Raw genomic sequence first — 18782 nt, 5'->3', positions numbered from 1 at the left:
ATCTTCAGTGTCTAATATGTTTCTGAGGATCAAAACTCCAGCTCGAAAGTCTTCTTCAAAACCATAGTGTCGTAAACACTTGGATTTTCCAACCATCACCTACCATAACTTTACTGGGCGGGGTGGGGTGGGGTCCAGGCAAGTGAGTATTTTAGTGAAAAACCAAAAGGCCCAGAGTTCACTGGCTACAGGGTCATTTCCAGGACGGCCAGGAGCTTCCTTCATCTTCACACTTGCCCACATTCGGGATCTGGAGGGTCTTAACGCCTGTGGGCAGGGTGGGGCCTACAGGGCTGGAGCAGGACTTTGGAGTTGTTGGAGCGTGTGTTACGTTTTAGGAGGCAGGACACCGACTGGAATCGGAACAGCCGTGTGAACCAGGCACATCTCAGCTTCTCTGGGTGGAAGTGATGCTAGGGGTGGGCTGGGCCGTCTTCGGTGTCCTTCCCATTTGAAAACTGGCACCTTGGGGGCATCTTGACCTTGCACTTTGGTAAGTTGCAGCATCTCACTTCCTTTTACCCTCCTGTTTTACAGATGCCTTTGTGAACAGCCAGGAATGGACATTAAGTCGATCCGTCCCGGAGCTCAAAGTGGTGAGTGTTTGCTCTGGCCTTGGGCGTGGTCATTCCTCACCTGCAGGAGGGGGGCTTGGAGGGGGGCTCAGGAAGAGGCGAGGTGTGACCTGTGAGCGCCCCAAGCCCGCATCCCGGTGGGCGTGAGGGGTCTCATTCCCTGGGGCCCAGAGGTGGGCCGTGTTCTGCTGTGTCCTGGGGAGGGGCCAGGGGAGGCTGAGGTTAGGGCTGGAGTCCGGAGGGCACCTGTGACGGTCATGACAGACGGCCAGGCAGGTGGCCTTGTGTGTAGGGCTGGGTCCACCCGCCACTGTCTCTCGTATCTGAGTGTGTGAGAGAGAGACTCTGTCTCGTGCACACACGCACACAGCTTATTAGTCCTTTGCAGGATGTCATGGAAAGTCTCTGTAGCGAGTCATCAAGATGTAATTATAATTCATCACTGAGAAAATGTGACTGTGTACTGTTACAGAGGAGTAGTGTAAAATTTAAAGTTTTGTTTTTATTATGAACTTCAAGTACTCTTTCAGTGACACTATTTAAATTGACTTAAATAAAAAATGACTTGGATCCGTTACAGCCACACATCTGAGCCTCTCCCCACTTCACCCGCCCCCTGCACTTGGGGATGGAAGGAAGGACAGCTAGAACTGTTAAATAATCACATTGTTATGAAATACGCGGTGTCTGGAGGACGTGTGTGTGTGTGTGTGTGTGTGTGTGTATCTTAAACTTCTCACGTGACAGACTCTGACCGTGGTGACAGCAGGTCAGCTCATCCTGTCCAGGCCCTGGGCCTGCTCTGCTCAGCCCACCTGGCCCCTCAGCCTCGGCATGTTGTCCCCCCACGTGCCCCTTCTCTGAGACCCCAGGGTTTGTTAGCAGTTCCAGCCTGTCTGCCCGGTGACCCCAGAGGCCCTCGGATGCCCCTCCCGGGGCCCCAGCCACCTGCGGTGCTTCGCGGGTAGACCCGGCGGGGGACAGGCCCCTTCTGGCCTCTCCGCTCCGAGACAAGGAGTTGGAGCGAGGACAAGAGTGTCTGTGACTTCCAGTGTCACCGGGAAGAACAGGTTTTGAAACTGAAGGCCTGAAGGGAGGGTTCGTGGGCAGGCCCTCTGACATCCCCCCAGGCCCGAGAGCATCTGATATGTGTCCCCGCTGCCACTGCCAGGTGTCCAGGCCAGGCCCCCTGCCCTCCCGTCCCCGCTCCTTCCTCCCACCGGGTCTGACCTTTCTCGGTGGCTCCTCCGCCCCTCGGGGGGAGGCAAAGGGGCCCACGGTTCCGGGGCTGTTCCAGAAGCGCAGGTTCTGCAAGCCCAGCCCCGGGACAGTGCCGCTCTGTCCCCTGTGCTCTTTGACGCCGTCCCCGGAACAGAGCGAATCCCGCGGGACACGGTCAGGAAGCGACATCAGTGATGGCGGCCACGTGGCCAAGGATGCTGCTTGGAGGTTTCCAGGGAGGTTTCCCGGTTTCCGAGGCGGCCTCTCGAGCCAGCCAAAGGTTGGGGTCCTGCCATCGGAGTAAAGCAAGGGGAGCAGCGTTCTGATGATGACGTGGGGTACCTCCTGGATGGCGTCGCCACCTTGAGTCCTGAGCCGGTCGTGCTGTTGTCCCCACTCCACAGGCATCAGGGGCAGAGCCTCAGGTGTTAAGAACGTGCCCCAGGAGCCCTGGTTAGTGAGACGGGAGCCGGGATTTGAACCTGGAGTTTGTGCTTCCGCATCAGCTCTGCCGGCAGAACTTTCTGCGACGTGGAAGTGTTCTCTGTCTTCAGGGTGGCACCCATGGGCCCCGTGCGGCTGTAGAGCATCTGAAGTGTGGCCAGTGCAAGGGAGGAGCTGAAGTTTTTAAATTAATTAATTTATTTTTTGCGGCATGTGGGCCTCTCACTGTTGTGGCCTCTCCCGTTGCGGAGCACAGGCTCCGGACGCGCAGGCTCAGCGGCCATGGCTCACGGGCCCAGCCGCTCTGCGGCATGTGGGATCTTCCCAGACTGGGGCACGAACCCGCGTCCCCTGCATCGGCAGGCGGACTCTCAACCACTGCGCCACCAGGGAAGCCCGAGGCACTGAAGTTTAAAGTTGAAGGGTGTCAAGGCCCATGGTTTAGACCCAGTCTGGGGAGTTACAGGTGGTGAGGGTTCTACCAGAGCCTGCATAGCAGCCCATGACTGAGGACGCCTGCTACCAAAACCTGTTCTCTGCTGGTATTTCAAAAGCATGGAGTTTTCTGGAATCAATGCTTGTTGGAGGTGAAGGGGTGCTTGTGTTAACCGGTGGTGTGGATTTATGATCCTAAAGCAGAACTCGCATAAAGTTGGCTTGAATTCACAGAAGGGGTGGACTCCATCTCACGGATAAGTAAACGGGGAGGATTCTGCAGTTCTTCTGGGGGAGGCGCCCTGCCCCCGACCCGTGTGGGGTCGGCCCAGACCCCAGCAGGACGGCCAGCTCTGCTGTGGGCCGGGCATCCTCCTGCTGGGGGGTGCAGCAGGCAGCTTGGCCTCCTCAGCAGATCCCTTCTGTGCTAAGGCGTTCCCAGCGTCTACAGAAATGCTCCTTTGTTCGGGGCAGCCTCTGTGTATCCACAGGGCTGCGATTGTGTCCTGCCTGGGTACAGCAACCGGGACAGGTGGTCCCTTAGGTCAGCACCCTCGGAACCCCTGACTCTTTCAGAAACGCAATTCAGTGACATAATAGCAAGCCTCAAATGGACTCTTTATGTAATGTTGGGCCATAAACCATCCGGAATCTGTCAGAGAAAAAATGTCAATGTTTGCTTTCTTTTCTTTTCTTTTCTTTTTTTTTTTTTTTTTTTTTTGGCCCACCACATGGCTTGTGGGATTTTAGTTCCCTGACCAGGGATTGAACCCGGCCCCTCGGCAGTGAAAGCAAGGAGTCCTAACCACTGGACCTCCAGGGAATTCCCCAATGTTTGCGTTCTTTTCAAGAGTGGCAGTGCCATGCTATATGCTTCCTGAGGTTGTGTGATGGGGGCCAGTTGCTTTGGGTCCACACTCGGGTCCCTGCAGACGTGTGCCAGGCAGCACGTGCTGACCACTTACCTCTGGGTGGAAAGGAAACCACGCCATAGATCTCTGGCCTGTAGAGGTGGGCGTCTGTCAGCAACCTGTCACATCCTATTTGTGCGTTTTCATTGAATTCTCAACTGGGGTTTTTACCAAAAGCCTCGATTTTATTTTCAGCAAACCACGTGTATAGCTGGTAAGTGGTGAAGTGTGGGACAGTAGAGAACTCAGTTTAGAAAGACACCTCGTGTGATGTGACTGTTCACAGCACTGCCCAGAGGATGCCGGGCCCGTGTGCTGACGTGTCGCCACCAAAATACACAGATCTGTAATTTTCAGGACACCTTTTCCCGTGTTACCTTGCTTTTCCCCGAGCCTGTAGACCCAGAGTGGCCTGATTCCATTCTCTCTAGTTTGTATCCAGTAGCAGTTCATGGATCCCAGTGCAGCTTTACAGCTTAAAGAGCATTTTCATCCCTTACTTTATTTCCTCCTCACAGCTGGCTGTTAGTTTCTGCCAGCGTTTCAAATTAAAATAAGCCCACAGTGTGCAAACATAAGAAGGTGTATGAGATGGCTATTCAATCCAAATAAAACACCTTCCCCCACCCCCCACCCCCGGGATCGAGTGACTGGATCCTTATAAGGGGTGAGTTAATTCTTAGCAAATCATTGACATGTAAGAAGGAAGGAATATTGCCGCACACAGAAAGCACAGACTGAACAGTGATTTTGAACATTTTCCTCCTTGGGAAAGAAAAAGCCTAATCTTAATTAAAAATTCAATTCTGCGGCATACTGTTTCGGATTTTCTCAGTGTGAAGCTGACAAACAGCAGGTGCCCTTGAGCAAAAGAATAATTAACAGGTAGAAATTCTCAGATTATAGAGACCCAAAGCAAAGGGAAGACATAAGTCAAATCAGGAAGGGAAACCATTTTATTTAGGATCCGTCCACATAGTCTGGGGCTTGGAGCTGTAGTAATGAAGCATCTCGTTTCTACCCGCTGGCGTTAGTGTCATTCATTCATTCATTCACCCAGTGTTGCTAGGAGTCCGCCGTGGGCAGTGCTGGGGGTAGAGAACCAGAGAGAAACGAGACCCAGTCCCTTGTCAGCACTGGAGAGAGTCAGACCCACATACCGATGTTGGGGAAACAAAGGGCTAAGTGGCAAGGTAGCGTTAGGAGGAGGGGACTAAGGGAGCTTTGGGGAGAGGCACTGGTTGAGGCTGTGGCATTAGGAAGGCTTCTCAGAGGAGGTGACATCTGAACTGATTGCTGACCCATGAGTAGGAGTATTATTTCGGGCAGCGATTGATGTGGAACGATCTAGGCGTCTGGAGTCTGCAAGGCCTGTTAGGATGGTGTTTGGTCCCTGGCATATTGGGGACGAAGCAGGGAGTGGGAAGCTGAGGACGAAAGGACCGTGATGGTGGGAGGGACAGGATGGTTCAGGGTTTTAGATCAGGTTTTGTTTTTTTTTTTTTTTTTTTTTTTTTTTTGCAGTACGCGGGCCTCTCACTGCTCTGGCCTCTCCCGCCGCGGAGCACAGGCTCCGGACTCGCAGGCTCAGCGGCCATGGCTCACGGGCCCAGCCGCTCCGCGGCATGTGGGATCTTCCCGGACCAGGGCACGAACCCGCGTCCCCTGCATCAGCAGGCGGACTCTCAACCACTGCGCCACCAGGGAAGCCCCTAGATCAGGTTTTAACTTACTTTCCACAATCTCGTGGCAAATTTGTTTGCGTTTATGTTTGTTCTTCTCATTAGTGGCACCATCACCCATTTATCCAGCCAACCAAGCACACCCCCCACCCCCTATTCCATCCATCCATCCATCCATCCATCCATCCATCCATCCATCCCATATTTACCGGCACTTTACTGGGGCCGGAGACAGTGCCGAGTCTAGGCATTCAGAGAGGTGTCCTTGCCAGCATCAGAAACATAGTTCTGGGTCTTCGGGGACCTGAGCGTACCGGGGGGTGGCGTCAAGAGCATCAGCAGTCACAGTGGAAAGTGTTCTGGGTGTGTAGAGAAGCAGGGAAACCACCCAAAACTCTCTTCAGGTGAAGGGAGGGGTGCCCAGGTGAGTGATATGTCCGTGTGGTCCCTGCCGGACCTGGGTGCCTACAGCGGAATTGATCGTGAGGATTTGGAGGGAGACACTTTGTTGTCTGTTCGTGAAATACTTGGACTCTGGCCTGCAGGCAGTGGGAGGCTTCCCGGGAGTTGTGAAATGAGGGAGTCTCATCTTTGCAGTGTCAATTTTAAAGAATCTCTGGTATTCTCTGGGCGAAGATGGGGAGCTCCCAGGCAGGGAGATAAGCTAAAGGTTCTCCCAGGATCCAGTGGACGGACGCACAGCCTGCCCCGTGGCGGGTGTGTGTGTGTGTGGAGACCCTCAAAAGCACATCTGGGCGGGGTGGGAATTGGAGACGGCGTCCAGGTGTCTGGCTTGCGAGTCTCGGTGGTGATGTGATCACAGGACGAGCGGACTGGGGAGAAAACAGTAAGGTCTGGACATGCTGAGGTTTCAGTACCAGTGTAGGTGTGTATGAGTTTACCTGGAGAGGGGGCGGGGCTGGAGAATGAGAGTGGGTATCCGTAGCTTACTGGGAGTAGGTGGGATGTAGCCTGGCTCCCTTGGTTGGAGGGGGGGTGGTACTTAGAATCCAGGATCTAGGGAATCTAGGAGGTCTAGGGAAGGAGCCAGCGTGGGCTGGGGGTAATTTGAAGAGGAAGTCCAGAGCGGGAAGTTTGAAGAAAGAGAATCTCCTCTACAGCTTCCAGTGATGCAGCAAGGGGAGGGCCAGGGGATTTAGAAACAGAAGTCCTCGGTGACCTCGAGCAGTGTCCTTGTAGCCATAGGGTCAAAACAGCAGGCTGGGGGTGGGGAGGGCCAGAGAGTGGGGGAGAGGGAGGCAGGCTCTTGTAGGCCGGGACCTGTGTCCAGGGCGGGTCTCTCTTCCTGCTTTTCCTCAAGAGACAATTGATTGGATCGTGCTTAAATGCAGAGGGGAAAGTTCTAGCCGGGGAGGAAAAGGTTAAAATGCAGAAGAGTCTTTGCATAGAAGGTAGAGGGTGGGGGAGTGAGATCCCGAGCAGAGGGAGGGCCTCCCCAGGGACAGCCACCTGAGTCCATGTATGTCAGCTGTGTTAACAAGGGAGCTTTCTCTGAAGAAGGCAGGGTGAAGCCAGCCTTGCCCGCTGGTGACTGTGAGTTCCTGCTTGCTGGTACAGTGGCCCTCACGTCATGCTGACCTGGTTTCCATCCGGCATGAGCACCTTTGCCGCCTTGACCGTGGGTCCCTGCCCTGTCCTGCAGTGTGGACCCCGTGTCCAGAGATGCAGGCCGGCTCTCCTCCTCTTCCCCGCCTTGGTCCAGTTTTCTCCCCTCGGGTCCTTCCCCGGCACTGTGCTTTTCTGGTGTGGCTCTTTTTCAGCTAGTCTCACCCGGCTCCAAATCCTACCCCAGAGTCGTGACGGAATGCACCAGAACGTCCTCCTAATCCCCTTGTGGCTCTGTACTGCCACTGTGCCCCATTTAACCTCGTACCTTGTTGAGTGGTGTTTTTTTTTTTTTTTTTTTTTTGCGGTACGCGGGCCTCTCACTGCTGTGGCCTCTCCCGTTGCGGAGCACAGGCTCTGGACGCACAGGTTCAGCAGCCATGGCTCACGGGCCCAGCCGCTCTGTGGCATGTGGGCTCTTTCCGGACCGGGGCACGAACCCGTGTCCCCTGCATCGGCAGGCGGACTCTCAACCACTGCGCCACCAGGGAAGCCCCTTGTTGAGTGTTGCAAGGGTCCACAATACATGTTGGTGGCTGACTCACTGTACACCTTCCCGATGTAACCAGCACTCATGGGATTCAGCGTGTGTTCCAACCATGTTGATTCTTCAGGCTGTAGAGGCTGATAAAACGTGACATCTTAACTGAAGGTGTTGGAATCCCTTCTTCTCCAGCAGAAGGATTTAACTAGCCCATTTTCAGCCATCCCGCTGATGTTTGGTCATGATGGTGTTTAGGACTGCTGTCCATTTTATTAACCTCTCTATTTGCAGGTTGCTGAATAGCATGATATACTGACTACTCCTTAGTGACTGTCCATTTCTGTGTTTCAGGGCATCGTGGGTAATTTGGCCAGTGGCAAGTCGGCCCTGGTGCATCGCTATCTGACCGGCACGTATGTCCAGGAGGAGTCTCCCGAAGGTATGCTGTGTGTCACACAGTCTCCACCTCTAGAGAGTTTAGTTTTCTGAATTTTTTGTTAGCATATTCTAAATCATTACTGTGATGTACCCCATGTCAAGAAAAGTAATAATAACATACCAAGCAGTAAAAATCCGTAGGCATGTTGCTTCTTCTGTAGTATTTTTCGCTAACCATCTCGGCATTTGGAGCAAATAGAGTCAAACCACGAAATGCTGTTGGATGTATTTCGTACCGAATAGTTCCGCCCCTTCAAATGTGAATCCAGTGTCACTCCTTTAACTATTACTGCTTGGACGTTTCTCTGATCTGGATCTTGAGTTTATACCTAATTTGTGTGTACTGTTCCTTAGTCATAGATCCGAGCCTTTCAGATGACCACCACCATATGTTTGAGTATGTTTTCCCCCTTATATTGTATTCTAAACATTTAATAATCACGTTGAACGAGAATAAGCTATTTCTTTTGCCATGAGGCTTTTACTTCTTCAGTTAACATATCCATATTTTGTTTTTTGCTTTAAATAAAATGATGGTAGTAATGCTAGGAAACCACTTAGCTCCCGTGTCCCCAAATCCAGGTAGAGTGTACACACACAGTTTTCTAAATTATATTTTCTCTCCATGTAACCTTTTAAAATCCAACTCTGAGACACTGAATTTCTGGTTCCTTCTTTTTCTTACTGGCTGTTCCATTCTTTGCAGATATGGATGCAGGTAACTATACATTTTCTTCATGGCAGCGCTTGTCTTGTTTGAAGAGCGAGGAGAGACACAACTCTGTACTGTAGTCTTCCCTTCCCTCCTCGTCCTGTGTATCATCCTATTTTGTTTCATTTTTTCCTTTTCTTTTTTTTTAAGTTAAACATTTCACCCTGTTTTGTCCCTTAGTTGTCTTTTTAGCAGTAGTCCTCAGTAGCTTCACATGTTTCCTGTAACACCTGTTCTAGTATTTAACTCTTGTCCTGGATACTGTGTAACCGTTCAGTAAAGTGTGGAAGATGGAATTCTGTGGCATTCTTTGCTTGGGGCTCTGCCATGACTTTGCAGAATTTTGCAATCCCACCATAAAAGTCTCGTGGTTGTCACATGAGGGAAAGGCCTACTTTTTTCGTTATCTGTATTGAAGTGATGGTTTAAGGGAGATTAGAAGTGAAGGCTCAGATGTGGGAAAAATGGATACAGATGCTAGAAAATCGCGTGCTTTAGAGGTGAGAAAGTTGGCCGTCTTCTTTCCTGGACTCCGTACCTGGGTTGTACTTGTGTATTTGTGCCTTTGTGTCTGACTGTGGGTTTTAGCCATAGTCATTTTGATTATATCCGAGAGGTTTTTTTTTTTTTTTTTTTGCGGTACGCGGGCCTCTCACTGTTGTGGCCTCTCCCGTTGCGGAGCACAGGCTCCGGATGTGCAGGCTCAGTGGCCATGGCTCACGGGCCTAGCCGCTCCGCGGCATGTGGGATCTTCCCGGACCGGGGCATGAACCCGTGTCCCCTGCATCGGCAGGCGGACTCGCAACCACTGCGCCACCAGGGAAGCCCCCCGAGAGGTTTTTAGAGCCTTTTTCTTGGGGGTTCTACTTATTCCTCGGGTCTAGCAATTGTGTAGATTGATGACACCAGCTGCTGATGGACTAATTAGCTGGACTGCAAGTGAGAGGATCACCTCCTCAAGTAAATCGGCCTGCGTGCCCCTGGAACGCTCAGGATTTCAGTTGAGGGGACCCCTTGGTCGGGGGTCCCTGGAGGTTTCGTGGTCTGGGCCCTGGTTTTGCTGCCACGAGCTGGATTCTCCTGTGCTCCGTTCGACGTCTGGCGTGGTTGGTGCGGGTCCCCGGTTCTCCCGCCTGTGGCCGCCTTCCCCTTCCCCGCGTGGTGCTGTTTTGTCCTTATTGTGGCTTTTGCCATTTCCCTTTGGGCGCTCAGTTTGTGCCATCGCATTTGGCCCTGACTGTGACTTCTTTGTAGTGGGCCTTTATATGTTGATGAACACAGAAGCCTTTCTCTTGAACGTTTGCACATCAAAGGTAAAAACTGTACCCAGTGGGGAGACCTAAATGTGATCTGTAAGAGCCCGACTTCTTCCACTTTCCAGGTAACCCATTTTACTCGGGGAATTTCATGGTATCATACGATTTTCAGAATACATTATTATTATTATTTTTAAAGAAGATGTTGGGGGTAGGAGTTTATTAATTTATTTATGTATTTTTGCTGTGTTGGGTCTTCGTTTCTGTGCGAGGGCTTTCTCTAGTTGTGGCAAGCGGGGGCCACCCTTCATCGCGGTGCGCGGGCCTCTCACTATTGCGGCCCCTCTGGTTGCGGAGCACAGGCTCCAGAGGCGCAGGCTCAGTAGTTGTGGCTCACGGGCCCAGCCGCTCCGTGCATGTGGGATCTTCCCAGACCAGGGCTCGAACCCGTGTCCCCTGCATTAGCAGGCAGACTATCAACCACTGCGCCACCAGGGAAGCCCCCCAGAATACATTATTTTACAGGGTGGATGCCTTCTCGAGTTCGCTAACGGGACGTCCCTCTTTCATCTGCAAAGTGGAAACATCTCACCGCTCAGTGGGGTCTGTGCCCAAGGGCTCCTGGGTCAGGGGAAAGATTGTCCGAGATCTTTGCTCGTGCCCTTCAGGAGCTGGCCCTGCCACCTGGCCACCTGTCCTCTCACCGTTTGAGAGGTCAGCGGATTGTTCCTTGACGTTGCCAGGAGCGTAGAGAGGTCCCCCCAGGGGATGTGCGTCAGGTCCTCCGGGACCTGGAAGAATGGTGAGCAGGTGCCGCCTGGTGCCTGGAAGCCTTCAGTCCCCATGACCCCCTGTTTCCCTGGAACCAGGCAGGTGGGCGTGTCTTCGCTTCCCACGGTCTGTCCACGTACTGGGGCGAGTCCCACGTGGCAGCAGGAGGGAACCATAACTTGTTGTTTCCAAAAGGAAATGAATGAGAAAAGCCTTGCTTTCTCATCATCTCGGCACACAGAAGTCCCTGCCCCCGGTCACAGAGCCTGTAGCTGCAAAGTGATTTCAGTCCTTGCCGGAGGCATTAACATCCATCGATTACCCTTGCTTGCTCCACTGAGAAGCTTTCCACAGAGAATGTTCTGGAGCTGCAGTGTTCTGTGTCATCACCCAGGTTTATGGAGACCATCAGAGCAAAGGGAATCCTCTCTGGGGTGTGCGGGAGGTTGATGAAGCCGATTACAGCTCAGCACCACCTGCAGCTACTTTCGTAGCCGAGGGTCAGGGTAGGACACAGCTGAAGGTGTATGTCATGGTCGCCAGGCCGAGAGGTTTGGACTCCGGGAGAGCTGTGAGCCCTCTGCATTTTCTTCCCGTTATTATTACCTGCAGCTTTATTCCCCTTTCCTCTTACAGTGGCTGGAGTGATCCACTGCCTTCCCCATACAGGGCAGCGGCTTTACACGGGAGGCGTGTTCCTGGGGGCTCTGTCTGTGCACACAGCTCATTGGAGCTTCCCTGCCCTTCTCCCGTCTGCACAGGCTCTTCTTTTGCTTTAATTAATGTGTAAATACCCTTTAGTGTTACTCTGACCTGTGGTGGAGATCTTTAGATTGCTGGGAGGGTGAAGGTGGTCAGGGCCTTCTGTTTTCAGGTCCCCAACCTTTGCCAGAGTGCAGGTTTCATCACCTCTCAGAGGACGACACCTGTTGTGCTTTAAGTGTGTGGTACATTTGGGTTGGTACTTTATCCTTGTGGCAAAGGCAGCTGACTCATACAATTTAGATTATTTTAAAGATACAACTGAAATGAGGGAATGGATTTAAATATTATGTGTGTTTTTTAATTAGTGGATTAACAATGCAAAAGTGGGTAACCCAATAGGGAGCCTGTAAGTCCACAAAAATAATCCAAAGAGTAAAATTTTTGTGCAGGCAAATGCCCTTTTAATTGTGTGTGTGCGTGAGATACATGTGTGTGTGCGTGAGATACATGTGTGTATCCGAGTCCTAGGGCTGCATGACATATTACCACAAACTGGGTGGCTTGAAACAATGGAGATGTATTCTCACGGCTCCAGAGGCCAGGAGTCTGAGATCAAGTTGCTGACAGGTTGGCTCCTTCTGGAGGGAATGTGGGAGAATCCACGTTCCTGGTGACCGGCAGCCCTTGGTGTTCCTGGGCTTACAGACGCATCATTCCAGTCTCTGCCGTGTCATCACGGGGCCTTCTCCCTGTGTCTGTGTCCAGGTTTCCCTCATCTCATGAAGACACTCGTCTCTGGATTTAGGCCCACAGGTACTGGGGGTTCAGACGGGAACACACTTTTAGGGGACAGAATTTAACCCGTAATAGTATGTGTATATTACACATCTGGTGTTGAAACAGAAGCTGCACTCAGACCTGTTGAAGTTGCCCCGTTACTTCTTGCTGACAAGAAGGGCGATTGGCTGCCCCAGACCTCACTGGCCATGCTCATGGCTGGTCTCCCAGAATGTCACAAAGATTAGGTTAGTGTACATGTGACCTTCACACCTCTGATGGAATTTCACAGCTGTCACTCACTTCTGTTGGAAAGAATGGGGAGGAAATTATTCCTCTGCCACTCAGTGCCCTATTAGTGGCTGCTAATTAGGACAGTGAATGAGGATCTGGGCGTGTAATTTGAGTTTCCATCTCATGCTTTTGTGCGCTTGATGTCTGCTGTGCACCCTGCCTTCCCCCACACAGACGCCACGGGCCTGCCGCAGTTTTTCGCTCTCTTCCTTCAAAATAAGAAAGAAAAGGAAAGAAAACAAGGGCTGCCCAATAATATGTAGGAATTTGCTGGAAACGTGAGCCACCTGAGACACGTTCCCTTGCAGACCAGGACACGGTGGTGTCCCCGAGAGCTCTGAGCTCCGGAGCTGAGCCGTTGCTGAGCCCTTGCCCCGCTACATCTCCCTCTGTGCCCCTCCCCTTGTGCCTCCCACCGTGGGCCACGCAGGGGACCTGGGGCCCAGAAAGGCTGCTGCCCAGCAGCTGCTCTCCTGGCGGTGAGGAGGGCAAGGAGCCTCTAGCTCTAAGACGCACTAAAGCGCCCAGCAGGCCAAGTAGCTGGTGTTAAGGTTGGTGGAAACAACTTTAAGGACGTCCAGAGACCGACCTTCCTGTGATGATAAAGTTGACGGCTCTTGGCTAATTTTTCAAGGACTTAGGGCCACCAAATGGGTGGAAAGTGCCGGGATGATGTCACGCTGTCTGAGAGCTTCCCTTTGTTGGAATCTGGAGTAAGCGCTCATCCAGGTGTGACACAGGTGGGTTTGCCACCTGCTGCAGAGCGGGGCCTCAGCCTGGTGTGACTCGGGGGCGGCTGACCCTGTCGTTCCCAGGTCCTCAGGAGCTGAATCCATCAGAGGCTCATTCCTTCAGTGAATGACTCCAGCTTCCTGTAGGCGCTTCACCAATTCACATTTTTGGGTAAAAAAGCTCCGAGGCCATGGCAGCCCTGAATCTAGGCCGGCAGCCAGCAGGTTCCGGCCACGAGCCTGGTAATGGGGGACGTGCCAGCACGAGGGCTGCGACGGCACCGCCTCTCACCCGCGCGTCAGGCCCGCACTTGCCTGTGGTTGAAACCCGGGTTCCCAGCCTGGCATAGCCACTTACTGTCGTTGTGGCCTTGGGTGAGTTACCCATCCTCCTGGATTTCAGCTACTGCTCCCTGCTCCCCAGTCATTGTAGGGGCTGAATATGAGTGTAAGCGTGCAGAAGGCTGCGTTAGCCCCTGGCACGGAGAGAGAGCTCAGGGACGCGTACCTTGTAAATAAGGGCCCCGCCCCTTTGTTCCTGCATCTTCTGCTTCAGGTGGGCAGCCCTGCCTCCTGGGCTGTTCTCACAGGTGTGGCTTCAGGACTTCATGTCCACCAGGCACGAGGTCACGATCCCGGCTGCTCGTGCCCCAGGCGTCCTGTTCCTTGACCAGCTCAGGCCTGGCTCGAAGATGCCTGAGGCACTGTCTCTTCTCACCAGTGCGGTTATTCTAACAGCTTTAAGCACAGCTCAGGTCACGACAGTAGAGCGCTGTACGAGATGCCTGGGACCTACTCGAGATGCCTGGGACCTACTCAGGCCCCTTGGAAACTAGAAAGAAGGATGGACTTTAACCTGGCCCACCATCCCCACAGGGCTTCTAGGATGGGGCCGAGTTCTGTGAGGTCTTTCTTGCACCCGGGCGGTGGGGACTCTGTCTGGGCTGCGGTGCAGGGTCACGAGCTTCTCTGGTTGGACGTGGCCTCAGAGCACGGTGGCCGTTGTGATGGACGAGACAGCCCCATCTTAGCCTTGTCTCCGGAGTTTCCAATCCGAGGGGGCCCCCCGAGGGTGACTGGCCCTGGGGTTACCACTGTGCCCTGCCCGTTCCTGGCCGGGACGTCGCACACCGGCTGAAGTTCTAGTGGTCACTTCCTCCAGGAGCGGGGGCTGCTGGCCATCAGGTCACTGTGAGCTGGACGTCCCTCTGGTCATCTTGCTGCTTCCCTTGAGGACTGCGCCTGGACTTGTTTCCCAGCAGATGTGTCTATCGTCAGGGCAGTTAAAAGCCTCCTCAGGAGCATGGGTATCTGAAGTCATTTTTTAAAAATGAATGTTTACTTCGTTTCTTAGAAACAAGCCATGTGGTAAATACCAGCCTTATTTTCTGGCACATGTGAAATGCATTTCAACTGTCAGCTCCACAAACCCTTTCCAAATCAAATAAACTTAAAAAACATTTTTGTGAGCTACCCCTGCTCAGCAGATGTTCGGCTTATTTCTAAACACGTTCTTGGGTGCTGTTTAGTGTTCCAATGAACAAAATATGTAAACACTAATAAAGTTTGAGTAGTTCTGAACTCTAGCCAGTTAAATGTTTCAACGTAACTTTACCATGTTACTTGCAACCAAGCGATTATAAGGACATGGTAAGTTTTTAATGAGGATTATCTGAAGCCTTAAAATTAGGAGCCCACTGGTAGCTTGGCTTAAGAGATGAAGCAGAGATCAGTTCAGCCATCTTCTTTAATTATTTCAGATGCTAACAACTCAGTCTCTAACTATAGAAATATCATCGATTCTTGTCCTCGTTTTGATCTGTGTAACCGTCTGCCAACTCTGTTCCCTCACATGGAAGGCCATATTGAGGGATCAGGTGATATAGTGCCTTTAAAATAGGCAAAGGATACTAAAATAATCACTAGAACTTCAAAGAAATCATTAAAGAGAAGGATGTTCTACTTCATTTTAAACAAGAAAAAGAGAGCTGTAAAATTAGAGTAAGGAGCTTATGTTTTTGGCATTGACAAAATTGGCAGGACACAATGTATTTTTGAATTGGTTGTTTGGGCCTCAGAACACACTGTCCCGCATGGTTCTAATTAATTCACCAGGAAACTGAGGGCCTACTGAGGGCTGGACATGGCACCTGTGGTCAGTGTGTGTGTTCCAGAGGGGAAAAGAAGCTTCTGGATGAATAACTGTAATTCACGGTGGTGATTTACACCTGGTCAGCTGAGCAGCTTTGCATGCTGGCTTCTGCCGGGAAGTGTCCCCGGGCCCCCAGGGTAGCCCACGTATCCTTCTTCATGTCACTTGACTGACAGAGACCCCAAAATAGTAGCGTGCATGCTGGGAACACAACCGTGTCTTTCCTAAGACGCCTCAGGACAAAACCATTTCTTTAATAGGAAAAAGGAGACTGGGGTCTAGAAAGTTTTTCACCTTTGAAATTAGAAGTTATTTTTTCTAGAGAAATTTTAAGTCCCAAGATGGTTTTTTAGACCTTTAAGTGCATGACTTAATTGCACATTAGAAAATAGTCCTTGGATCTGTCAAAGCTGAATTGCCACCAGGTGTTTTCTCCTTGGTCCGTTGCTACACCTGCCCATGACCTTGGGCCTTGACTTTGTCGTCTTGCTGGCAGCGGCTCTGGATCCGGGGAACCAAGTGGCCGCCGACCAGTCCATCATTCACCCAGGCAGCTGCCTGCTCTGATCTGGTTCATGTTCATTGTCGTAGTGTCGAATCCCTTGGTTGCAAGGGAGAGACGACCAGCTTCACTGAGCTTCAGTAGAAAGGGGGAATTCATTAACTTACGTACCTGGAGCAGCTCTGGGGATAGGTGTGTAGCTTGAGAAAGCCCCTGATCACCTGATCCACGTGAGCTAGGGAGGAACCTGCCTCTCCCATTGCTTGGGTCTCCCCACTTGGCGGCAGGCAGTTCTGGTGGCCTCAGGACTGCATGGTCTTTAAAAGTCACATCTCATGGGGAGGAAGAGTTGGATGTTTTTCTCAATAGCTCCAAGGGAAGACTTAGAGACACCTCTGAATGGCATTGCTTGGGTCGCAGACTCTTAAGTTTTAACCAGTGGGAGGCTTTGTAATGCAGATCTCTTCCCTGATGAACAGACCTTTTCCACTCAGTTTGCCCAGTGGGAACAGGGTGCCCCGGAGACCAGAAGGGTCAGGTCCTGCTTGCTCTCACCTCTGTGCTTCCTTTCGCAAATCTCTGCCTTTTACAAGCTCACTTCTCTCCCACCCTCCCACCCCATTTTATTGGTCCCAGGGAAGGGCGAGATCAGAGACTCATAACCAGTCCTTGACCGAGGCAGTCTGACCACAGGTTGAGAGGTTCTCTGTGGAAGTTTGTACAGAAAGGAAGAAATGCTGGCTGAGGCCAGCCTCGGGGCGGGCAGAGGAGAAGGAAAGGGGGGCAGGCAGCACCATCAGATGCGGGGCAGCGGGTCAGGGGGACAGGCTTACGTTCCAGAGGGGGACGGGGACGGATGTGACAGCGTGGAACCCACCTTCCAGTCACAGCTGCTGCGAGACAGGATTGCCGTGTAAAGAAGACGTACCTCCTGTAGGATGACGCTGGTAGATCACGCTTGCTGGATGTTAGAACTCTAAGGGCAGACTTTCACTGGGGCCATGATCAACTCCCTGGGCCAGGACGTGGAGATAAGGCAGCAGAAGGCAAAATACCAGGAGCAAAACAGGCCAAGTGCCAAAAAAAAGAATTACATGAGGAGGGTGTGTAGTGTGATGAAGGCAGACTCTCCCCTCCACGTCACCTCCTCATGCAGGACTCGGGGACCCCCAGCCTGAGAGCTGGGGCATCGTGGGCACAAGACCTGAGGGGCTGGGACAGGCCCCCGTGTGCGTATGTGCGCGCGCACCTGCATGCATGCCACGTACAGCTGCCGATTATCTACAAAAGGTGACAGTTCAACATGACTGAAATGGTTTGACTCAATCAATTCTTTGATGATTGACCCAGGCCAGAAGTGGAAACCACATGCAACTCACAGTGTAGTCTTTTACCCATCATAGTGGCTTCCTGGGTGTCCTGTGTTGGGAGGATCTTGGTTCAGGAAGAATTCTGAGTGTAGCAGATGGTCACCCCTGTCTTGTGTCTGGAAGCTGCTCGGTTCTGTCCATGTGGCCCAAGGGGCAGCATGTGTGGCCAGCACGCCATCCTTTTCTGAGCCCTATTTCTTACCGTTTTGCTTCTTTTACAAAATGGCAACACCACAAACAAAAGAAGAGAGCAGCCTTGCTCTTTGAGGGCAACTTGGGTGGGACAAGTATGTTGAAAGTGTGAAGGGTGTGTGTGGAGGGGGCGGGACTTGGTGACAGAAACCAGGTGGCACTGTGTCCTCGACTCCTTCCCCGCAGCGGAGGGGAGCGGGTGAGGCTGAACCAAGAGGGAGGTTGTGTTCAGGGACTGTCAGTTACACGGGGTGTGACCGCGTGATCTCCAGGTGGACCAGGCTGCCAGCGTGTGCATCTCCCATTGCCCTCGTGCGTAGAAGGATTCTGAAGGGAGTTGGGGGCTGGGCCCCTGGGCTCCCAGCATTACACAGGGGCTGGCTTTGGAGAGGGACGCAGCAGGGCAGATGGACGGAGTCCTCACACAACCTCTGGACCTTGGGGCTAACACATAACGGTGGGAATGAGCCGCGGGGACCACTTACCACTGGACCCTCTGCTGCCCCATCAGGAGGGGCGGCAGCTTATTAGTCCCGCGAAGCACTGGCTGTAGGATGTGCCCTGGCCCGCCTTCCGTTCGGACGGGAGCCTGGCAGTACAGGTGCAAGCTAAGTGTGTTCCAAGATGCAGATGCAGGGGCTTCCTGGGCTGGGCAGGTTCCGAATCTGCCTGAGAGGGAGACACACACACACACACACACACACACACACACACGCACGCACACGCACGCACACGCACACACACGCTCACACAGACTCACACCCCACCCCAGGGCAGTCTGTCTCCTGCCAGCCCTGGATGGTGGGCTTTGCTCCAGGTCTTGGTGGTGTCCAGCTCACAGGGTGCTGGTCTTCTCAGAGACCAGATCACCCTCTAGGATGGGCACAGTGACCTGGAGACAGAGCCCCCTGGAATCCTGCTGTTAAAGTCCTGACACTTTCCATGGGAATGAGACAGTTACAGAGAGCGATCCTCCACCTCTCCCCCCACCCCCGGAAATGGAAGAGGACAGTCCAAACAATAAGTGATGTGTCCCCAACTTCCCTGGGGGCGCAGTGGTTGAGAATCCGCCTGCCAATGCAGGGGACACAGGTTCGAGCCCTGGTCCGGGAAGATCCCACATGCCGTGGAGCAACTAAGCCCATGTGTCACAGCTACTGAACCTGCGCTCAGAGCCCGCGAGCCACAACTACTGAAGCCCACGCACCTAGAGCCCGTGCTCTGCAACAAGAGAAGCCACCGCAATGAGAAGCCCGTGCACTGCGACGAAGAGTAGCCCCCGCTCGCCCCAACTAGAGAAAGCCCGTGCGCAGCAACGAAGACCCAACGCAGCCAAAAATAAAAATAAAATAAATTAAAAAAAAAAAAAAGTGACGTGTCCCCAGAAGAAATATCAAAGGGAAGATGGCTCTCCCACAGCCGTCACCCCCTCCCTGTGCTGTTGCTGCTCGTGAGCTGAGAAGGATTGTTGCATTTTTAAAGATCTGTAAAAATAAATAAACAA

At 52.6% G+C, this 18782-nt stretch overlaps 1 protein-coding gene across 2 annotated transcripts in view; it reads left to right on the top strand.

Annotated features, from left to right (window-relative positions):
* Positions 1–18782, top strand: part of AGAP1 (ArfGAP with GTPase domain, ankyrin repeat and PH domain 1) — a gene marked incomplete at both ends in the record, with an annotated part of 558849 nt that overhangs the window by 190332 nt on the left and 349735 nt on the right. For both annotated transcript variants that reach the window (XM_079710781.1, XM_079710780.1), the window contains 2 exons: positions 538–596; positions 7730–7817. In XM_079710781.1, the coding sequence (XP_079566907.1) occupies positions 538–596; positions 7730–7817 (147 nt within the window). The remainder of the gene's footprint in view (positions 1–537; positions 597–7729; positions 7818–18782) is intronic.

The sequence above is a fragment of the Hyperoodon ampullatus genome, assembly GCF_949752795.1.
Source record: "Hyperoodon ampullatus genome assembly, chromosome: 8".
NCBI lineage: Eukaryota > Metazoa > Chordata > Mammalia > Artiodactyla > Ziphiidae > Hyperoodon > Hyperoodon ampullatus.
Note: the sequence above shows the minus strand (reverse complement) of the source record. Positions and strands in the feature narration are given on the sequence as shown.